The sequence below is a fragment of the Pan troglodytes genome, chromosome X (assembly GCF_028858775.2).
Source record: "Pan troglodytes isolate AG18354 chromosome X, NHGRI_mPanTro3-v2.0_pri, whole genome shotgun sequence".
Classification (NCBI taxonomy): Eukaryota; Metazoa; Chordata; class Mammalia; order Primates; family Hominidae; genus Pan; species Pan troglodytes.
The window spans coordinates 32,871,352-32,891,852 of record NC_072421.2 but is presented as its reverse complement, the minus strand read 5'-3'; the positions used below and the strand labels follow the sequence as shown (position 1 = coordinate 32,891,852).

The window sequence follows — 20,501 nt, the reverse complement described above, 5'->3', positions numbered from 1 at the left end:
GCCTTAAAGTATCTCATATGAAAGCATGAACATAGAATTTCTTAGCATCGTAAGTTTTAAATTACCAAAAGGTTTTCTCTTGAGAGAGTTAAATATTTGAAAGCTTATCCTAAAAGTAGAAATGATCCACTTAAAAGAATTAACTGAAAGGATTTATCATCATGTTTCCATATGCCTAATTTTACTGAAAGCATCAGTTTTATTGGAGGATAAAACACTCTTGGGATGTCACCCATATCATTTCCTGACTCAGCATGCCTTGTACTCTGACTGGTAGCTGCCAGATCCAAGTGTCTCTGACTGTTTGCCTTAGGGCTCTCTCTAGTAATCAAAGCTCATGAGTGTCAGGCAGTTAAAGTTCTGCATCCCCCGTGTTCCCCAGCAAACCTCAACCAATAACAAATAACTTTTGGTGGATAAATACCACTACTCACTCATTCCTCAGTTAGGGTAACTCTGAAGCATGATTTATGCTCTGACCCAAAATTCTGTTCCACGATTAAGACCCCATCGCACACAGTAAAAACCTGCCTCATAGGATACATTTTACTTGCTCTCTGTCTTACCTTACACACACTTTACTAGCACCTCCTTGGATCATTCCCAAATACATCCCTTGTCTTCGAATCTGCTTATAGGGGAACTCTATCTAGGACATTTTTGAAATAAATAATGACATATTTACTGTGTAGTTAGCATTTACGTAGAGAAATTCTTAGAAATAGTTCATGCCTTTAGAGTGGAATTCTTCAAGTGATTCTGCTGCTCCCTCATTCAGGGAATCCTTAGCTGTTCAATTAGGCCTTGGTATCAATAAATGTGAATTTTTAGGACAAAAATAAGAACATAGCTTATAATAAGAATGACAGCTATGCTTTACCTTTTGCAATAATGAGAATCAATTTACAGCTAATATTATTCTTTATGGTAGAGCAGAATGTTTTCACCTGAAGAACATGAACAAGACAAGGATATCTGCCCACATCCCTTCAATATTCCACATGGCACTGGAGTTTCAAATCACTGAAAGGAAGAGGAAGGAAGGGAGGAAGTAAGGAAGAAAGAGAGTGAGGGAAGGAGGGAGGGAGAATTGAAGAAATAAAATAAGGAGAGAAACAAGGAGGAAATCAATGGAAGGAAAGAAAAAATATCAGGCACGCATCATTTCAGTTGTCTCATCAAAACCAATTATAGTACAGATGCCTTGTTTGGAATGAATAAAATGTGCTATACTTTGGGTAACCAAGAGAGTGATGAAAAACGTGGCCATATGAAGAAAGCTCACGGGTAGGAGATATGGTGGTCCTAATGTAGATTTTAAATAGGATCAGGAAATAGAGACAACCCTTGTTCAAGTTCGAGACCACAAGGGAAAGCTGGTGGTGAGCTTATAAGCCAAAGATAGTGTGAAGCAAAGTCGTTCAAGTCCTCTTGAGTTCAGGTTTTTTGCCTTGTTCTTGAGAAATAAAAAATTGTTAGGACAAGTAAACCTAAGGAATGTGGATTCGTATATTCCAAAAATAGTTATTAAGCTCTTAGTATGTACCACACACTATTCTAAGTGCTTATAAAACAGTGAAAAAGACTAACGAATCTTTGCCCTCATACAGCTTTTATTATAACATTGGGAGACAGAATAGAAGCAAGCAAACAAAGAAAAATGATAAGTAAATATTGTGTATTACTAGGTGATACGTATTTTGGGAAAAAAAAAAAACCAGAATCTGTTAAGGGGATATAGGACCACTACAGGGGTAGACGTAGGTATAATTGAAAGTGGCGGGATTGCAATTTCAAATAGGGTAGAAATGACCTTCGAGCAAAGATTGGAAGAAGGTAAGGGAGTCAGCCATGGAGTCTGTGTAGAGGAAATAGAGTAGAGGCCCAAATGTGGGACTGAGCTTATCTTAATCAAGCACCAACAAGAAGGCCAAAGTGGCTGAAGCAAAACAAGCCAGTGGAAGGGTAGAAAAAGATGAGGATATGGGAGTTGTGAGTGTCCAGATTGTGGAGGGCCTTTGGGGCCATTGTAAAGAAGATTCTAAATGAGATGAGAGCAATTGTAAGTTTCTGAGCAGTTGAGTGGCATGATCTCAATCATGTTTTAAAAGGATCACACTGGCTTCTGGGTTGAGAGTAGAACTGTAGGGGACCAATAATAGAATCAAGAAGAGTTGAAAAAGAGATGCTGGTGGCTTGGACTTGGTCGATAGTGAGAGAATGTCAGATTCTGGAAATATTTTGAAATTAGAGATAGCAGATTTATTTCTCTGGTCATACAGAAACTTAAGCATGTGTCTATGAAAACCCATTCTCGGCCGACTTGGGGCTGAGTTAGAATTTTGGTGTCATAAAACTTAGCAGAAGATCCCTTGAGAGATGTATGATTTCTTCTCATATTTTAGTCTTCGATTCTTCAGTCTTGCCTTGAAGTAGGGACAAAAGTACTGGCAACAGAGATTTTTAATACACTGGTTAAGATCTTTCTCCTCTGGAATCTGTTTCATAGCTCTTAAGCACAAATTTAATAATCCCAATTAGTTAAATGAAGGCAAAATTATGCCATGAGCAAAGTGACTGCTTTTCTATTCTGGTATTAGGAGAATTAGATAATAGCAAGAGGCACCATATGTAGAAATCCAAACAAAATATCTGAAGGAAAATAAAAGAACGATTGTTTATATGCATATTGTAATACAGGGGCATATTAGATGGTTTATATGCATATTGTAATACAGGGGTATTTAATAATATTGGAATAAAAGGATATTGCAATTATTCTAAATAATCATGGATCATATAAAATTTCAAAGCAAAATTTGTTTGCAAATGCTTTTTGAATTCGAGTTGAATTTTCTAATAGTTTAATAGTTCTAACAGTTTAATGCATGAAAAAGATGATTTTTATTAATATATTGTGACTTTGTAGAAACTGATCTTTTGAACTATACATAAACATTTGCAATAATGTGATCAGTGGTTTCTCTTAGAAAAATTGAGTTTTTCAACACATTTATTTGGTTATAAATATAATTTGTTTCTTCAACAGCTTATATGACTTGGGATTTATTTGATTGATTTGCTATATATAAATGTGTGTATTTTCAAATATTAATCAGTAACTGTAGTTTAAATCATGCTTAAATTATTTCTATAGTACATTATTTTTCATTTGTATTATATGAAAAGATTTGTATTATAGAGAAGAGATTATAGATATTTACTGCCTTTCAGTCATGCCCAGCTCATATTTATATGTGCTTTGGTACAGTTTTCTTTTATATTTTATACAAATCTCTCTTTTGTAGGAAATTATCCATTCTTTATCCCCAACCATTATTTTATCAAGCCTAGCAGTTGTCCTACCTTGACTATTATGCTGCAATTTACTCCCAACTCTGCTAAAATGTACTTTAAGAACGCACTCCTACTCCTTCCATTCTCCCAGCAGCACTATTTTCATAATCCCCATCGTGTAAAGTGTAGAAAGCAGAAACTTCCATATTAAAACTTACAAATCATGAGGCTGGTAGAAATTTTGAAGTTGCAATTAAGTTGTGGGGAGGTTTTCCTTTTATTCACAAACGGTTGAAGCTGTGCTTCAACCAATTATAATGTCATTTTTTATGTGTGATATATAATTACTGATTCGTTATTTATGCAAAGACAACGCATCATCCTATGAAGAATATTTTGGTCCAAATACGTAGCTGTGTTTAGAAAGTGTTTTCTCACATGGGGACAATAAACCATGAAGAAAAAATTAAAAGGTCAACTTACCATAAAGCCACCAAAAATAACTTTTTAACCTTTTTTGGAAGCTCCGTAAAACCTAGTTAATAAGTACTTTAATGCCTTTTGATTGAACACAGTTCCCAATTCGATATGTCATTAATGTAGTGCCTGGTAGCTGGATGGGATGTAAACAGTGTAAGAATTAGATTTATATAGGGTGTTGCCTTTATCTGTCAGATAAAGACAAATTCCAGAGAGGGAAAATGAACTGGAGTTTGAGTCTTTGGTTCTCTTATTTCTCTTTTTCAATTTTAAGATAGATCTACTCCCCAACGGCTGCTGTCACAACAGCTACTAATGGGTTTTTCTAATCCTTTTTTCTTAGAAATGAAAGTTATGTGCTCCTCTGTTAACCAAGTTACAAAGTGTCTCAAGGCATTTCTGATACCTAAAACTGCTTATGCTATTATTTTCACCTTCCCAAAATATGACGACAATAGTGCCTAGAGTTTTATAAGTCTATAAACACTATACATGCATTTAAGTATATGTATAACCCATGTAACTGCAGTGCTACATTTTTCAAGAAGGTGATACATACACACAGCCACCAGGAAGAAAAATTATTATCTTGTTTGTTGTTTTTTTCCTCCACCACTGTATCTAGAACTCCTAGAACAGCACCTAGCACTTAAAGGTACTGAATGTACATCTGTTGAATTAGTGAGTGATGGTCTGATACATGCAGGTGTGGACTCTGAGATAGAAGAAGACAGGGCAGTGTTGATAAGTGCTGGTACTAAAAGAGAAAACCAAATTTACTTCTTTTTATATTGTGTCCTAACTCACTGAGTTAAATCTTCTAGACATGTGCATTCTACAAATCTATATGCATATAAGCATGAAGAAATTGTTCTAGGTTTGTGTATACTGAATCTAAAACAATCATTTATGAAAATGTGTGACAGGGAACCCACATATAATTAAAACATTACTAACATTTTTCCACATCAGTGAGCTTTCATGATGTGGTTATGATAAGCAGTAGAGTAGAGAGTTTAGCAAAGTACTGTTTTGGAACCTAAAAAGCTTAGAAAGATTTAACCTGATTGTTGATAGTTGTACCCTTGGGCAAGTAACATAACATATTCAGGCCTGTTTTTTAACGTTGAAATTAAATCAGTGATAATAACTGCCCCTGCCTACTCAACTGTACTGTTGTGAAGATACAGTGAAATCGTGTACGACTATGTAGGAAAATTCCTGTTAAAATGTATAATTATATAAATTTCAAGGTTTGTAAAATGCATATTGCTTCATCAAACATCCCAAATTCTAAGAAAGTTATAAATTTCCACGTAAAGTATCCTAAAAACAAATTACCTTTAAGAATGTGTTAAACATTATAAAATTGCATATTTATATATTAAAAACTGTAAATAAAATGTTAACCACATAAAATATATGTAAAGTTATTTCCAGATGTGGCAAATATTCTAAAGCTAAAAAAACTTTAAAATAAGAGAATACATACAAGTTAAGCCACGTTTGCTTTTGACAAAATCTTCCTTAGAGGATCTTACAAACTTTTGATCATATTCTTCTATTGTACAGATGTTCCTTGACTTATGATGGGGTTATATCCAGATAAACCCATTGTAAGTTGAGAATTTTGTATGCGGAAATGCATTCAATACACTTAACCCACCAAATATCATGGTTTAGCCTAGCTTACCTTAAACATGCTCTGAACACCTATGTTAACCTACAGTTGCGCGAAGTCATAGAACACAAGACCTATTTTATAGTAAAGTGTTGAATATCTCATTCAATTTATTGAATACTATACTGAAGTATGGTTTCGAATGAATGTATATCACTTTCTCACCACCCTAAAGTTGAAAAATCACTAAGTAGAAACATTATAAGACGGGGGCCATGTGTATTTCCAAGGCTAGTTGTTACTTATTCAGGAGAAATTTTTTTATTCTTCTATTTATTTAAGGTATAAAACAAATAACTCACTTTATTGTATATTTATCTTGAGGTGCAGAAATGCAACTCTAAATTATTCCAAGATTCTGTGTACCATAACTTTTACCAAGAAGAGGATGCTGTTTTCTAGCTTGGTTTTAATTGTTGTTTTATTTTGGGCTTTAGTTTCTTTTTGAAATGTGTTGATTTATTTTTTCCATTTCTATTTCAGTAACTTAAAACCCATTGTTCTAATTGTGAGTTCAGAACCATGACAAAAATTATTGAAAAATATTGAAACTCTAAGCAAAGAATGATTTAATCAGTAGTGTTTTTTTCTCTTTTTTGCTTTGGAGTCTTGAAATTTGCTTTTGTTGTTTATTTTTTGTTGTCTTTCCTTTGCCATTTAAAAAAGTTAGTTTGTATTTATTTTCTCCTGGTTAAATTTGTAACCATGAACATATTAAAATTATAATGTTATTCCATTGAACCTTATGAATTGTCAAGTCTTTCAAAAGGTTTAAATATTGGCAGTATCTTATAGTTTAATACAATGACTTGTACCCAAGTCTGCTTATTTCTGAATATTAATATATATCATTAAACATCCTGATGGAAAAAAAACAAGAACTTTCTGTTGTAAATCACGTATGATTAACAGACACCAATTCCCAAATTTAATTTGCCAAATCACAGGCAGAAATTAAATAGTGTTATCAGTAAGGAAATCTATGGAGCTTCCAAAAAGGTAAACATTGAGTAGAGTGTTAGCTTCCTGCTCCCATATCATGCCTTTTGTTTATTTCTTTTCTTTCTTTTTTTTTTTTTTTTAGATGTATGCATTTGGGTACAGAACAATTGTATGAAAGAGCGATTTTGCTTTTCTGTCCACTGTGTAAAACAATATGATGGAAAGCACATTTCCCCAACATCAGAAGTATTAGTTATCTATAAAACGGGCATAATATTACCAAATATGTTTTCTGTTTTACCAAAATAGTTTACTGTCATCAATATTAATTTTTGCAGGTTTGATTATATTTTATCCTGTATGGTAGCTACCTATGAAGTTGCTTAATCATTTATACTAAATTTTCATTTATCAAAATAATAAGATGCTCATGATTGCATATTTAAATAGAATTAAAAAGTATAACATGAATTTTTAAAAAGCATATTCCATTCATTGGTGATCATCAATTTTTGAGGTTTTCTTGGATTGTTGCATTGCTTTGGAATTTTTCCTCCATAAAACCTACCTGGCCCTCCTCTGCTGAGTCACACAACACTAAAGCATATCCTGACTCTAAGAAATTTGGGATCATAGAATGCCATATATTTTGAACTAAGAGAAAAGTACTTACTTCTATAAAACCCCCTTTGCCATGCATGTGAGTCAATTTTTCTATTTGGATTTTCTGTAAAATGATTTAGGCGATGTGTACAACTTAACACAAAATGTACGTATCATAAAAGGACTGGTAAAATTGTTTTCAATTTACTTAGTGCTGATGGACTAGAATCATTTTATCTGAGAAACACTTGGATCAGTAAAGTGCAGGGTTTTTTTGTTGTTCTTGTTGTTTTTGTTGATGCTCTGTGGCATCTGGAGAAATGGGCAGATGTAATTCTGAATAAAGGACTTTTTTCTTAGATATCTAATGTGCTGTGAGGAAACCATAAGGAAACTCAGCCAGGAAATGCATGTGGACTTCTATTCCACTGTTGAACAGCTAATGTCTTGTAAAAGTAAAGTAGAATAAGCAAGGAATTACCTGAATAGCTCACGTCTGACCATACCTGAATATCTATCTACAATGGTTGAACAGAGTAACAAATCTTAGAGGTTCAATGATTGAATTCAAATTGGATTTTCATAAGCAAGTTCAACTCAACTTTTTACTTCAAGTCAACAGATATTTATTAATGCTACAAGTGCTATGCTTAACATTCTAAAAGATAAGAAAGAAATATTAAGGAATAATCCTTGTACTCTGGTAGTTGATAACATTATTGAATATACATATTATAGTTATACAAACAAGTTAGAGAGTAATAAAGACATTAAGGACATCATCCAAGCAAAAATATATAAGACATTAGTGTAACTGAAATCATGAAAAGAAGAAAGCAGCACAAAAAGCAGAAACTAGGAAGAATTTTATAGAGGAGGAATCCTTAGCTTGAGGTGTGAATATAACTGGAATCTGGACTAATCTTGAATGTAATAGCTGACAGTTATTATTTTTGTGCCAGGACACATTCTAAACACTTAGAGTAACTTGTATGGTCATCATAACAGCCCTACAAGGAAGGCTGTATTATTATACCCATACTCAGATGGAGAAACCGAGGTCCTGAGCAGTTAAGTGACTTGCTCAGGTGAGATCATTTTTAAATATCGTAGTCGAAGTCCCACTCTGGATGTTCAAGCTCCAGAGTTTCTGCTCTTAAGCACTACACTATACAGTTTCTTGATGCAGAAAATGTTTTCAAAGTTAAAGATACAAAGTCAGTAAGGGTAAAAAAAAAATTGTATCAGAAGGATGTGTCTGAAGAATAACAAAGAGATTAAGCCTTCACTTTGTTGTTCACTTTGATTATCCTTTCAAGTGTCTCTTCTGGCAAAGCACTAGGAAATCAAGTTGGATAAAAACTGTGAATCCAGTTTTTTCTGTTTTTTTCCTGGAAAAAAGATGGGCTAAAAGATGGGCTTGAAAGTGTCCAAAAAGCTATATGTCATCATGGATGGATTTTGGTCAGGGATAATCCTTAAAATGGCAGGATAAATTGGACACAAGAAAAAATAAAGAGATAAAACAATAAGTAAGGAGATATTTGTGTTCAGCATAGCTGGACCAATTTAGAAACCATACCCTTGATTCAGTAGCTGTACCAGGACTCTCATTATTAACGTTCACTCAGGAGATGCCCAACATCCTAGATCACCCATTTTCCTGTGTTAGTGCAAAATGTGGACTGGATTTCCAGATACATATTTCTATCTAGTTAAATAAATACTCTGATCGGTTGAGGAAAGGTTTTCTGGAAGGTGTATATAATCCCACCATGGCAACAGAACCAAGAGTCTCTGACTGTCTACCAACCTGTAGACTTAAATTTTTTCCCTGTACTTTCTTCTAGCTTCTTCTGTTTCTGTTATCCCCAAAACACCTTGATGTAGCCTTAAGCAGAATCAACCATCAAAGGGCTAACTCCCTCCTCCTGCTGGGTGCCTTCTCTGCTGGGCCCCAGCAGCAGTGAATCTATGCTCCCAACTTGACATTTTTCTTATCCCCTTTCCCACCTCCCGTAAATAAAATTCCTTTGTGTCAAAGTTTTATTTAAGTGATAGAAATGGCTAAGATTGTCTACAGGGTTGGGTTTGGAAGAAAAGAGGTCTGGAAAGGGAATATAGCAAAACACCAGTATTTTCTGAGCAAGTTTGGAAGAGATTATAAATTACCCCTAGTGACTCTCAAATTTATATCTCTAGTCAAGATTTCTCTCCTGAATCATGACATATATATGCCTTTTATATATTCACTTAGAAGTATAATAAACATCTTAAATTTAGCATGTCAAAATCTTATACCCTAACCTTATCCTCCTGCAATTTTCTACATTATAGTTAATGGCAACTCCATTATTCCACTTGTCTGTGCCAAAATTCTTCATGTTATCCTTAAGGCCTTTCTCTACCAACACACATGTAATTGGCCACCAAATCCTAAGGATTCTGCCTTTACAATGTATCCGGAATTCAACCCTGCCTCCACTCTGATCCAAAGCACCATCATCTCCAGCATGGATGACTGCAGTTGTCTCTTAACAAGTTTCCCCCTCATTGCCTTCTCCCACGTAGACTCTACTGTCAACATACTAGCCAGAGATAGCTATTTAAATGGAAAGTCAGATTATATCCCCCCTTCTGCTTCTGTTCGAAACCCCCAATGCTCCCCATACCCCTCAAAGTAAACAGGGAAGTCCTTATGTTCATGAGTACCTTCATGGGTTACCCACCCCATTCTCTGATATTTCTCTGGTAGTCGCTAGCTCATACACTCCAGCCATAATCACTTCCTCCATGTTCCTTGGCCACTCCTCCAGCCACATTCCAGTGTCAGGGCCCTTATACTTGCTTTACCTGTCTGGAATATTATTCACATGATTTTTCTTTAAATGGTTAATTTCTGCATTTCCTTCAGTTCTTTACTTAAAAACTGCCTTCTTGGTAAGGTCTTCCCTGACCCCTCTTACCTAAAATTCTGACCCCCACTTCATCCTTCATTTCTTCCTTCCCTGCTTTAGTTTTGCTCCTCAGCACTTAACCACTATCTAACTGAGTATATAGTTTAGTCATTTCTCTATTTGTTTACTTTATTCTCCTGTAGAAGGTGAGATTCCAGAGAGCGGGGCTTTTGCTTTCTGGATCACTACTATATACCCAAGATATAATATATGACTGTCTCAGGCTGGGCGCGGTGGCTCACGCCTGTAATCCCAGCACTTTGGGAGGCCAAGGCGGGTGACCACAGGGTCAGGAGTTCAATACCAGCCTGGCCAACGTAGTGGAACCCGATCTCTACTAAAAATACAAAAAATTAGCCAGGCATGGTGGCGGGCGCCTGTAATCCAAGCTACTCGGGAGACTGAGGCAGGAGAATTGCTTGAACCCGGGAGGCAGAGGTTGCAGTGAACAGAGATTGCGCCACTGCACTCCAGCCTGGGTGACAGAGTGAGACTCTGTCTCCAAAATAAATAAATAAATAAATAAATAAAATATGACTGTCTCATGGTAGGTTTTCAACAAATATTTCTTGAGTTAATGAATGAATACAGAGATGTAGCTGTCAGACACAGAGAGAGAAACCTAGAAGATAGTATTACTAGTTAAAACTAGTGTGGCTAGGTCTGTATGATGAAAACTGTGCCTAACTGTACTGAATCCTGCCAAGGAGGGAAAGATGAAATGGGGAAGCTTTTACTAAATGAATGAATAGGAATTTCCTTCAGGAAATAAATATGGTTAAAAATGTGAATTATAAGTGCTTCCAGCTGTCTGCTAATGTTAGTCCTTCAGAGAAATGAAAACTGAGAAATCGTTAGAAAGCAATTTTATCACTTCTTTTAAAAAATAAAGTTCAATATATTTCAAACCAGAATATCATTGAAATACTGAAGTCATTTTCAGGGGAAAATGCACTGAAACAACAATTTCATATTATCTTATATTTTAACTTATGCTTTTATACATTTGAAATTTTATTTCATTTGAAGACTTTTTTCTAATTGAAATTTTTGACTGAGAGAACACTCACAACTTCTGATGTAAAATTTTATTACTGAGGAAAAACTTTTAAACAGAAGACAAATTAGCCAATTAATGTTTGTATATACATCCCACAGTGGACATATTATTTAAAATCTTGGAAAGAGTTGTAGATTTGTGAAGGTATATGTGAGCTTATTTCTAGGTATGAAATAAGGGAGCAAAGACACTTGTAAATTATAGACATCCTTATTTAGTAATTGGATGTTGAAGATGAAGAAATGGCTGAATTGAATGACCACAGAGACGGGACAGAGGAAGTGATGTTTGTTTGTTTGTTTAATTGTTTATTGAGACAGAGTTTCACTCTTGTTGCCCAGGCTGGAGTGCAGTGGCACAGTCTCGGCTCACTGCAACCTCCGCTTCCTGGGGTCAAGTGATTCTCCTACCTTAGCCTCCCAAGTAGCTGGGATTACAGGCGCCCACCGCCACACCTGGTGAATGTTTGTATTTTTAGTAGAGACAGGGTTTCACATGTTGGTCAGGCTGGTCTCGAACTCCTGTCCTAAAGTGATCCACCTACCTCGGCCTCCCAAAGTGCTGGGATTACAGGCGTGAGCCACCGCGCCCGGCTGCTATTTTAAATAATAGAACTTTGGCACTTTTCACAGTATTCGGGAAGCAACGAGCTTTGCTATAGGTACAAAAATATATTTAAAACTTCAGTAAATTATTTTAAGTTTACTTTCATCAAAAGTGATTAACAGTAAGTTCAATTTGTCAGATATTACTCTCCCCTACTCTAGTTCTCTTCAGGTTCTGCAATATCTACTTTGACATTTATACACATAAGTTTACCATTTAGATTGTAAAGGCAGGCTCTGTAATGAAAATCTCTGACAGCAAGGGAGTAGTTGTCACTTTACGTTAAATGGAAGAAAAACTAAACAGTAGAAGTCTATCCCTTATGGTAAAGAATGGAGCATAGTTAAGGGTTGCTTCATACCTTTATCTTAAACTGATTAGTTGGCAAATAGGTCCCTTGTTTGTTTCGTAGATAAATTTTCTGTATTCTCTGGTTTCTCCTTTTATCCTGTTAAAGACACATACTCCACAACACTTGAATAAACAAAGCATTTTTATGTTCAAATTATTTCTGTATGTGTCTCCTTTAAAAACCGATTATCTTCTTAAGGGAGAGACTCACATTTTAAAGTCTTTATTTTCATATCTCAAATTTGAGGCTGATATTATGTCTGTTATCAATAAACACTTACTTAAACAATAAGCTTTTCAAATAAATGAATTGAAGCCACATGGCTTATAGATTTCTGCTTTTCCTTACTTTAGGTATCTGGATTTCATCTGCCAGTTGTAAAAGTTACTGTGCTATCTAATTTTTCTCTATTCACAGTGTATAATCAGGGTCTTCTTTAACTTATTGGAGACTGTGAATCAGAGATGCAAATATCCTATTTTAAAATATTAAGGACTCGAGTTGTATAAATTCATGTACAGATGCCTTTCAGAAATTAAAATTTCATTTGTGTGTATATTTAGAATTTCCTTTTGCAGAAAGAGTGGCTAAAAATAAACATCTTACAGAATTTCAGTGGAATAGTGAAGTGGTCAATTCACAGGGGCATGTCAAAATTAAGAAGGGATTTGACTAAAAAGTTGGTACTTTATCATTTTGACATCATATTTTCAGATAAGATAAGGAACTATTCAGGGAGAGAAATAGAAATGCTATATTCTATAGTGATTCTAGGGATGTTTATATCGCCATAGCAACTACAAGGGACTATGGCTTCATTTTTAGAGGGTCAGAAACTATAAAGATCACTTATTTCTAGACAAACTAAAATAGTAAAATACTATCAGAGATCTCATCTCTGACTTTAAACTATGGAAAGTGCTACAACATTTTCTTTGGTGCACATACTATTTTTCTGTGTGCAGTGCCTTGAGGACACGAATATGTGCAGGGACTTTAAAAAGGATGTATTTCCTGGACTCCAGCCAATTTTGACAGCATTCTCTGAGAATGCACCAAGGAGCTATTATCTAGATATCCAGGGAGTGTGACATCCCCTGCCCCAGTTTTTGCTTTTTGCTTTTCTCCTTTAAGATAGAATGTTTTCCCGCGTTAGTAACATGCTGTACAGCATTGCTAAAACCGTTCATAACTTGATGCTGAGCAATGCTACAGCATTCCAAAGAATTGGTAGCTCCCCAGAGACTCAGATTAAAATCAGGAAGCTTTGCAAGCTCAAATCCTCAGAGAGTATACATGCACACACAAACGCACAAACACACACATACCATATCAAAGCCATAACTGGATAACTTTTATATGCTGATGGGGAAGATCCTTTATCTCTTCCCTTGAATGTTTTTCTCCATGGGTGCTTACAGCTATGCATTTAAAGGGTTTGGGCCTGCTATGTACTAACAAACGTGATTGGTTGCCCAATGTGAATTTAAGTAATCAGCCTTTCATTCAGCTGGAGTCTTGGTATCAAGTGGAGGACTTGGCAGAGTTATGGATCTTTGCCATTGGACTGGCAGCCAAGCAAGAATGATGGAGTCAGTGACTTAAAGAATTCAGAGTTGAATCAAGTACTTGTGAAATCAGGCTGCCCAGGTCAGGCGAGTTAACAGAAGCAGCCAAGAAGATATGTTGGTGCATGTTTCTGGTACCTGACCTAATCAGGCTAGTGGAATAGCCCTAAACATTCCACCCAAGACTCCAGGCTTGGAGCCATCAGAAGATGGTAGTAAAATTCTACCAGGTAAATAAAAGTAAAGAAATAATACTAGAGATACGCTTGAGTTCAATGGCTTTTAGGGCATTAATAATAGGTATTACATCCATTGTATCTCTTTTATTATAATTTCAACTATATTTTAGATTCAGGAATACATGTGCAGGTTTGTTACATGGATATATTGTTTGATGCTGAGATTTGGGATACGAATGACCCCATCACCCAGGCAGTGAGCATAGTATCCAACAGTTTCTGTTTTATTATGAGTTTTGTTTTTATCAATATTAAACTTTTCTTCAATAAGCAAGCCTCTGATGTCAAATACAGCATACTGCAATGTCATACAAAGCTATTTTCTATTTTATAGTGAAAGATGATGACAGCAAAAGACAGTCTGGTCTGCCTACATTTATGTTTTCCACTTCCAACATGCTGTTGTTGCTCTCAATACGATCACCAATGACCTCCTAAATTGCCCAAGTTGACTTTTCCCTCCTGGTCCTGGCTGCATCTGACTTGTTGACAACTCCCTCCCTCCTTCTGGTTCTCTTCCTGGGTCTGATGACTATTATTCTTTAGGGATACTCATCTCCTTCCTCTGCCCATGCTTTCCACAGAGGTTCATCTTTATGCTACCTTTCTTCTCACTCTTTTCACTCTAAACACCTTTCCTGAGCAATCTGACCATCCCTAGTCTTATTCAACATCACACACATTCCAATGACTATCAATTCTCTATGTGAAGTTGCTAAAAGACAGTTTTAACCTGCATTCCTCCAGATAAGTAAATTCTCAGATTGTTTCTGTGTTGGCTTGTTCTTTCTTTTGTATGGTAATACCTGACCTGTCAGATAAGTACTTTTTCCAGAGAGTTAAATTGAGGTGTGAAACAAAAGAAATAATGAAAGCTTTCCATCACAAGGTGTACATAGACTTGAAGAGAATGCCTTGAAATTTTATTTTAAAAACACCTTCTTTCTCTGAAATTCACTCACATCACCCATAACCCTTGTATCTTATCCTGTTGCTGAGCTGATATATAAGACATGAGAACACAGTTGCGTTTTTTAAGGTTCCCATTGTAAGCATTGGCTTTTACCTTTTACAACTGACATTATCTGTAGTCTCACCTGCCTCTTCAGCTTAGTTCGTGCTCAAGGCAAGTCCTCGTGGACCACAAACATGAAATCTTAGAATAAGGCAGAAAACCCTCTAAGTTTTATTGTTAACTTCTTTCCTGTTTCCCTCTCTGATTGTGAAGTTTTCTTCAGAGCCCGTCATCTGGAAAGCTGTACGATCAGCAGCAGTGACTCCCTATCTAACCCAGTCTCCACCTTACAAATGATTAAAATCCTTCCTAATTTTGACTGAAAATAGGCAAGAATATTCCCTTTGTTTTGGGAGGCTGAGGCAGGTGGATCACGAAGTCAGGAGATCGAGACCATCCTGGCTAACACGGCGAAACCCCGTCTCTACTAAAAATACAAAAAATTAGCCAGGCGTGGTGGTGGGCGCCTGTAGTCCCAGCTACTCGGGAGGAGGCTGAGGCAGGAGAATGGTGTAAGTAAACCCGGGAGGCGGAGCTTGCAGTGAGCCTAGATCACGCCACTGCACTCCAGCCTGGGTGACAGAGCTAGACTCCATCTCAAAAAAAAAAAAAAAAAAAAAAAAAGAATATTCCCTTTGTTGATATTTGTTAAAATTTATATTTATCTAGTCAGGAAACATAAGATCTCTGGATGAGAGAATACATCATTAATTACTCACAAGCATCTCAGGGCAAGATGTTTATCTGTGAGTGCAGGGGTTGTAGTACAGGAGAGAAACCCCGGAATTGTGGATCTCAGAGATTATATATAGCACCTGATGTATCAGAAGGAGAGAAAGCGAGAGAGACAGACATACAGAAAGACAGAGACTTTGCTCTGGGCTATAAACCAATGATCTAGGTCTATTATTTTTTGAATATAAGTTGAAATGTAATCAAAAGGCTCTTGGAGATAAAAGTTTTTAAATCTCTCCAGAGCAATGCACTAAACTCCAAGGTACGCTTGCCATTCAGTCATCCTTTAAGACAGTTACCACAACTCTTTGCTCAGAAAGTCTAGTCCATGTATCCAAATGTGAAAATATGTATGGCTCAGCAATCCCTGCCATCTTACTCCTCTTCTCAAAATCTGATTTCAACTGCCTCTGGAACATCTACATTTTGATGCCTCAAAGGCTTTTCAGAATGACCATGTCCAAAATTGAACTGATCACTTATGCACACATACACAAGCATGTAACCATGGAACCTCTTCATCCGTCTGAAATCCTGTTACCCAATGACACCACAAATCATGTGGATGCCCAGGCCAGATACCTAAGAGTCATTCAGGTTCTTCCTCTTCTTCACCCAACACACAGTCACTGAATTCTGCTGAGCTGTTTTCCTAAACTTCCTTCCCACTTCAGCTCAAATGTGAATAGCAACTAGGTACTTGATTCAATTAATGGACTTTTGTTAAGACTGTAGGTGTGTTAATGGTATTATATATGTAGTTTCCGAAAAAAGAGTTCTCATGAGAGAATATTTCAGCAAGAGAAAAATGCTGAAGTATTTATGGATAAAATAATATATCATTTTGTTTCAGAATAATCTAGTTGAAGAGGTGAGTGGGTGGATTGTCCATGGAGTCATAACAGTTGGCACTGGATTATAGGGTTATGGGAACTATTTGTATTATTTTCCTACTTTCATATATATTTGAAATCTTACATAATGATAAATTTTTAAAAATCATAGTTCCCCATTAGCTACTGAAGTACAGGCAGAATTTTCTGTTGAGATTCAAAGCACATTATTGAACATCCTCAGCCTCTGTTTCATGGCCCATCTTCCCCTAAGCTTCTATGTTACTGAAAAGGCAGCCAAATATGACTGCGCTTGTTACCTAGCTTTGCGTGTGTGTTACCTACTAGCTCTAATGTTCTTCCCACTTCTACTACTCAGATATGTCTACTGCAATTTGCACCTTCTTCGTGAATTCTTTCCTGAGCCTATGACCAAATATAGGATACATTTTTTCTCTAACTTCTAGAAAATGTTTGGTACCACTTGGAACACTCATTTCTTCCTTCTTCTCATCTAGCTAAGGCTTCTATACTTGGATTTTTTTCTTCAATTCTTCAAACCATATCCTTTCTTACTACTACAATAAAACCCACTTAAAACTTCTTAAAAGCAAACTAAACTGTGTTTCACCCACCTTTGTTTCTGCTATATTGCTCCTTACACATGGGAAGAACTCAATAAATTTTGCTCAGTGGACCTTATGTATAATTTAGATGATCAAAATAACAAAATTCATACTAGGAAGAATAGCCAGAATGTAGTTTTTAGCAAATTTATTTGAGAATAAATATGTTTAGATTTTTCTTTCTTCCCATATAACCCATTTGTGGTTTGTGATTTTTCCGTTAAATAGAATATAAACAAAACATTATGGATTAAATTTATGGGACCATCTATTCATTTATTCAACAAAAAAGCATTTGCCATCTATCATGTGCCAAGCACAGGTTTGAGCTTTGGAAGCCCAACGGATAACAACATTCCTGTACTCATAGATTTCTATCTAGTGGTATATACAGGCTACTTGATATATATTTTAATGTTAGTAATAAGTACTATAAAGAAAAGGGAAGAGTAATGCCAGGAATAAAGAGTGATTGCTGATGCTATTTAAAATAGAGTAGTAGAGAAGGCCCCTTTAACATGAGAAAGAAGTAAGGGAACCACTGATAGAAATGTGGGTTAGGAAAAGTATTTTTGGCAGGTAGAACAGCAAGGGCAGAAATCTTGAAGCAAGAATGTAGTTGTTATACTCAAGTAATGCAATAAACCTAATGAGGGTGTAGTGTTGTGGACTATGAAGAGACTGGGAAGAGATGAGCTTGGAATGGTAGGTAGTATACAACCAAGTCATGTAGGGATTTATAGGTCATAGTGGATTATGCTTTTTTTAAAAAAGGAAAAGCAAGTTTCTTAAGAAAGTAAAGGAATAAAGAATGGCCACTCCATAGGCAGTGCAGTGGCATGGGCTGCTTGACTTAGGATACTTGTAGTTATTTCTTGATTATATGCTAAACAAGGGGTGGATTATTCATGAGTTTTCTGGGAAAAGCAGTCAGCAATTCCTAGAACTGAGGGTTTCTCCCATTTTAGACCATATTGGGTAACTTCTTGACATTGCCATGCATTTGTAACCTGTCATGGCACTGCTAGGAGTGTCTTTTAGCCTGCTAATGCATTATAATTAGTGTATAATGAGCAGTGAGAAGGACCAGAGGTCACTTTTTTCGCCATCTTGGTTTTGGTGGGTTTTGACTAGCTTATTTACAGCAACCTGCTTTATCAGCAAGGTCTTTGTGACCCGTATCTTGTTCTGGCCTCTTATCTCATCCTGTGACTTTGAATGCCCAACCTCCTGGGAATGCAGCCCAGTAGGTCTCAGCCTTATTTTACCCAGCGCCTATTCAAGATGGAGTTGTTCTAGTTCGAATGCCTCTGACATATTTCCCCTCTTTCTTTTACAAGGGAACCCTTAATCCTAAGGGTAGTAGAGGTACCCTTAGGATTAAGTAGTAGAAGGGTAATACATCTTCTGTAACTTCTTCAGGCTGAATATGGGTGATGATATTTCTGCCTAACTATTAGGGTCTCTTGTATTCAGGGTAGAGAGGAGCTCAGTCAGCAAGCATCAGCTTGGTGAGGGCCATTCATAACGGATAAATGGTGATATCTGGAAGATTAGTAAGTTTTCAATCTAAGAAAACATTGAGTAAGCTTATTCTGCATTCCTATACAAAAAGTACAACAGCAAATATATTCCACAACAGTAAAACAAAATAAGTAAAATTATCCCAAGTAAACTAAATTAGAAGGCTTTCCGTGAACTGGGCGGCTGTTGGAACCAAAGTGATGTGGGGTTGCTAGCTGATTCCAATACATGTCCAGAATTAGAATACTTATCCCAAGTAAACTAAATTAGAAGGCTTTCCGTGAACTGGGCGGCTGTTGGAACCAAAGTGATGTGGGGTTGCTAGCTGATTCCAATACATGTCCAGAATTAGAATACTGATCCCGGTTTTTGTATTACCCATCCTTCTTGTTTCTTCTGAGGTGCAGTCAGAGATCACTGACAGGTTCACAGGAATAAGCAGGATCAGTCTATATTGCAGGAAAAAACTCAAAAACAGCTGACGAGACTAATAACAGGTGTACCATAGTTCTTAAAACATAATTTTTTTCTCTCTCCAGTCTCCCATTTTTACTAAAGACGGATCATCATAGGACTGATTTGCTGTATTATACTTGGCCTGATTATTTGTATAAAGTGTAGCAAGAATAATTATTTTTCATGTAGGCTGTTGAAATTGGCTGTGATTGAACTCTGTGATGAAGAGCCACCGGAAGATTTTGAGCAGAGGAGTGATATGATCCCAATTATGTTTTAAAAGAATCTTTTCGGCTCTTGTGTGGAGAATTATCCAGTAGGGGGGAAAGACTGGAAGCAAGAGGACCATTTAGATAGGTAGTTCTATAACCCAGATGAGAGACAATAATAGCTTCTATCAGATCTGTAGCAAGAAAGGTAGTGAGAAGCAGTCAAATTCTGGATATGTCCTGAAAGTCAAGCCAAAACAGTTGCCCAATAATTTGAATACTGGAGACTGAAAAAATTAAGGATGGCTCCAAAGTTGTCAATCTGAGTAATTGTTAATTGAATTACTATAATTCAATTGAAATCAGTAATTGCCATTTACTGAAATGAGGGAATCTATGGGAGCAGAAGGATTAGGAAATGCAGTTCAGAATTTTGTTTGCGTCATATTAAGTTTGAAAGTCTCGTGAGACCTCCAAGTGTTGAGAAATTAGCATTTGTTAGACTGGAGTTCGGAGGAGATGTCCGGGCTTGAGATACACATTTGGGTGTCATTGTCTTATATAGGATATTTAAAATTATGGGAACAAATGGGATGGATTATGGACAGAGAAGAAAAGAAGTGCAAATACTGAGTCAGAGCACTCTAATATTAACATCAGGATGAGAAGGATCCAGCAAAGGAAACCAGAAGAGGTCAGGATACAGAAGCCAAATGAAGGCAGTTTTAAGATGTAGGGAGCGATCCACTCTCTTAGAATGAGGTCTGTGATTTACCTATTGAATCTGAACATGTCAAAGTCACTGGACTTCATGGTTATTAACTTTAAAAAGTCAATAGTTAAGAATTGCAACACCATTTGCTACCTTTGGGATTTGTATATATATATTTTTCTCTTTCTATAGACAGCTAATTCATTTTTTACTTGTTTTAAAATTTTTATATTACAGAATATAAAAGATAGTCTACAACAAAGCTCAGGTCGGATTGACATTATTCATAGCAAGAAGACAGCAGCATTGCAAAGTGCAACGCCTGTGGAAAGGGTGAAGCTACAGGAAGCTCTCTCCCAGCTTGATTTCCAATGGGAAAAAGTTAACAAAATGTACAAGGACCGACAAGGGTAGGTAACACATATATTTTTCTTGATACTTGCAGAAATGATTTGTTTTCAGGGAACTGTAGAATTTATTTCAGTACCCTCCATGGAAAAAAGACAGGGAAAAAGAAGTATCACTCTCATTGAAAAATGGTAAGTAAAATGAGAACAAATAATGATGAACAATTCAGACAAATGAGCTGAACTGTAGAAATTATTC

The 20,501-nt window shown here is 36.2% G+C and overlaps 1 protein-coding gene across 14 annotated transcripts in view; it reads left to right on the top strand.

The window, feature by feature from the left end:
- The window catches only part of DMD (dystrophin), a 2,616,526-nt gene that overhangs the window by 1,427,557 nt on the left and 1,168,468 nt on the right, over positions 1–20,501 (top strand). For all 14 annotated transcript variants that reach the window (XM_063804906.1, XM_063804905.1, XM_063804907.1 and 11 more), the window contains one exon: positions 20,133–20,305. In XM_063804906.1, coding sequence (XP_063660976.1) covers positions 20,133–20,305 — 173 coding nt within the window. The remainder of the gene's footprint in view (positions 1–20,132; positions 20,306–20,501) is intronic.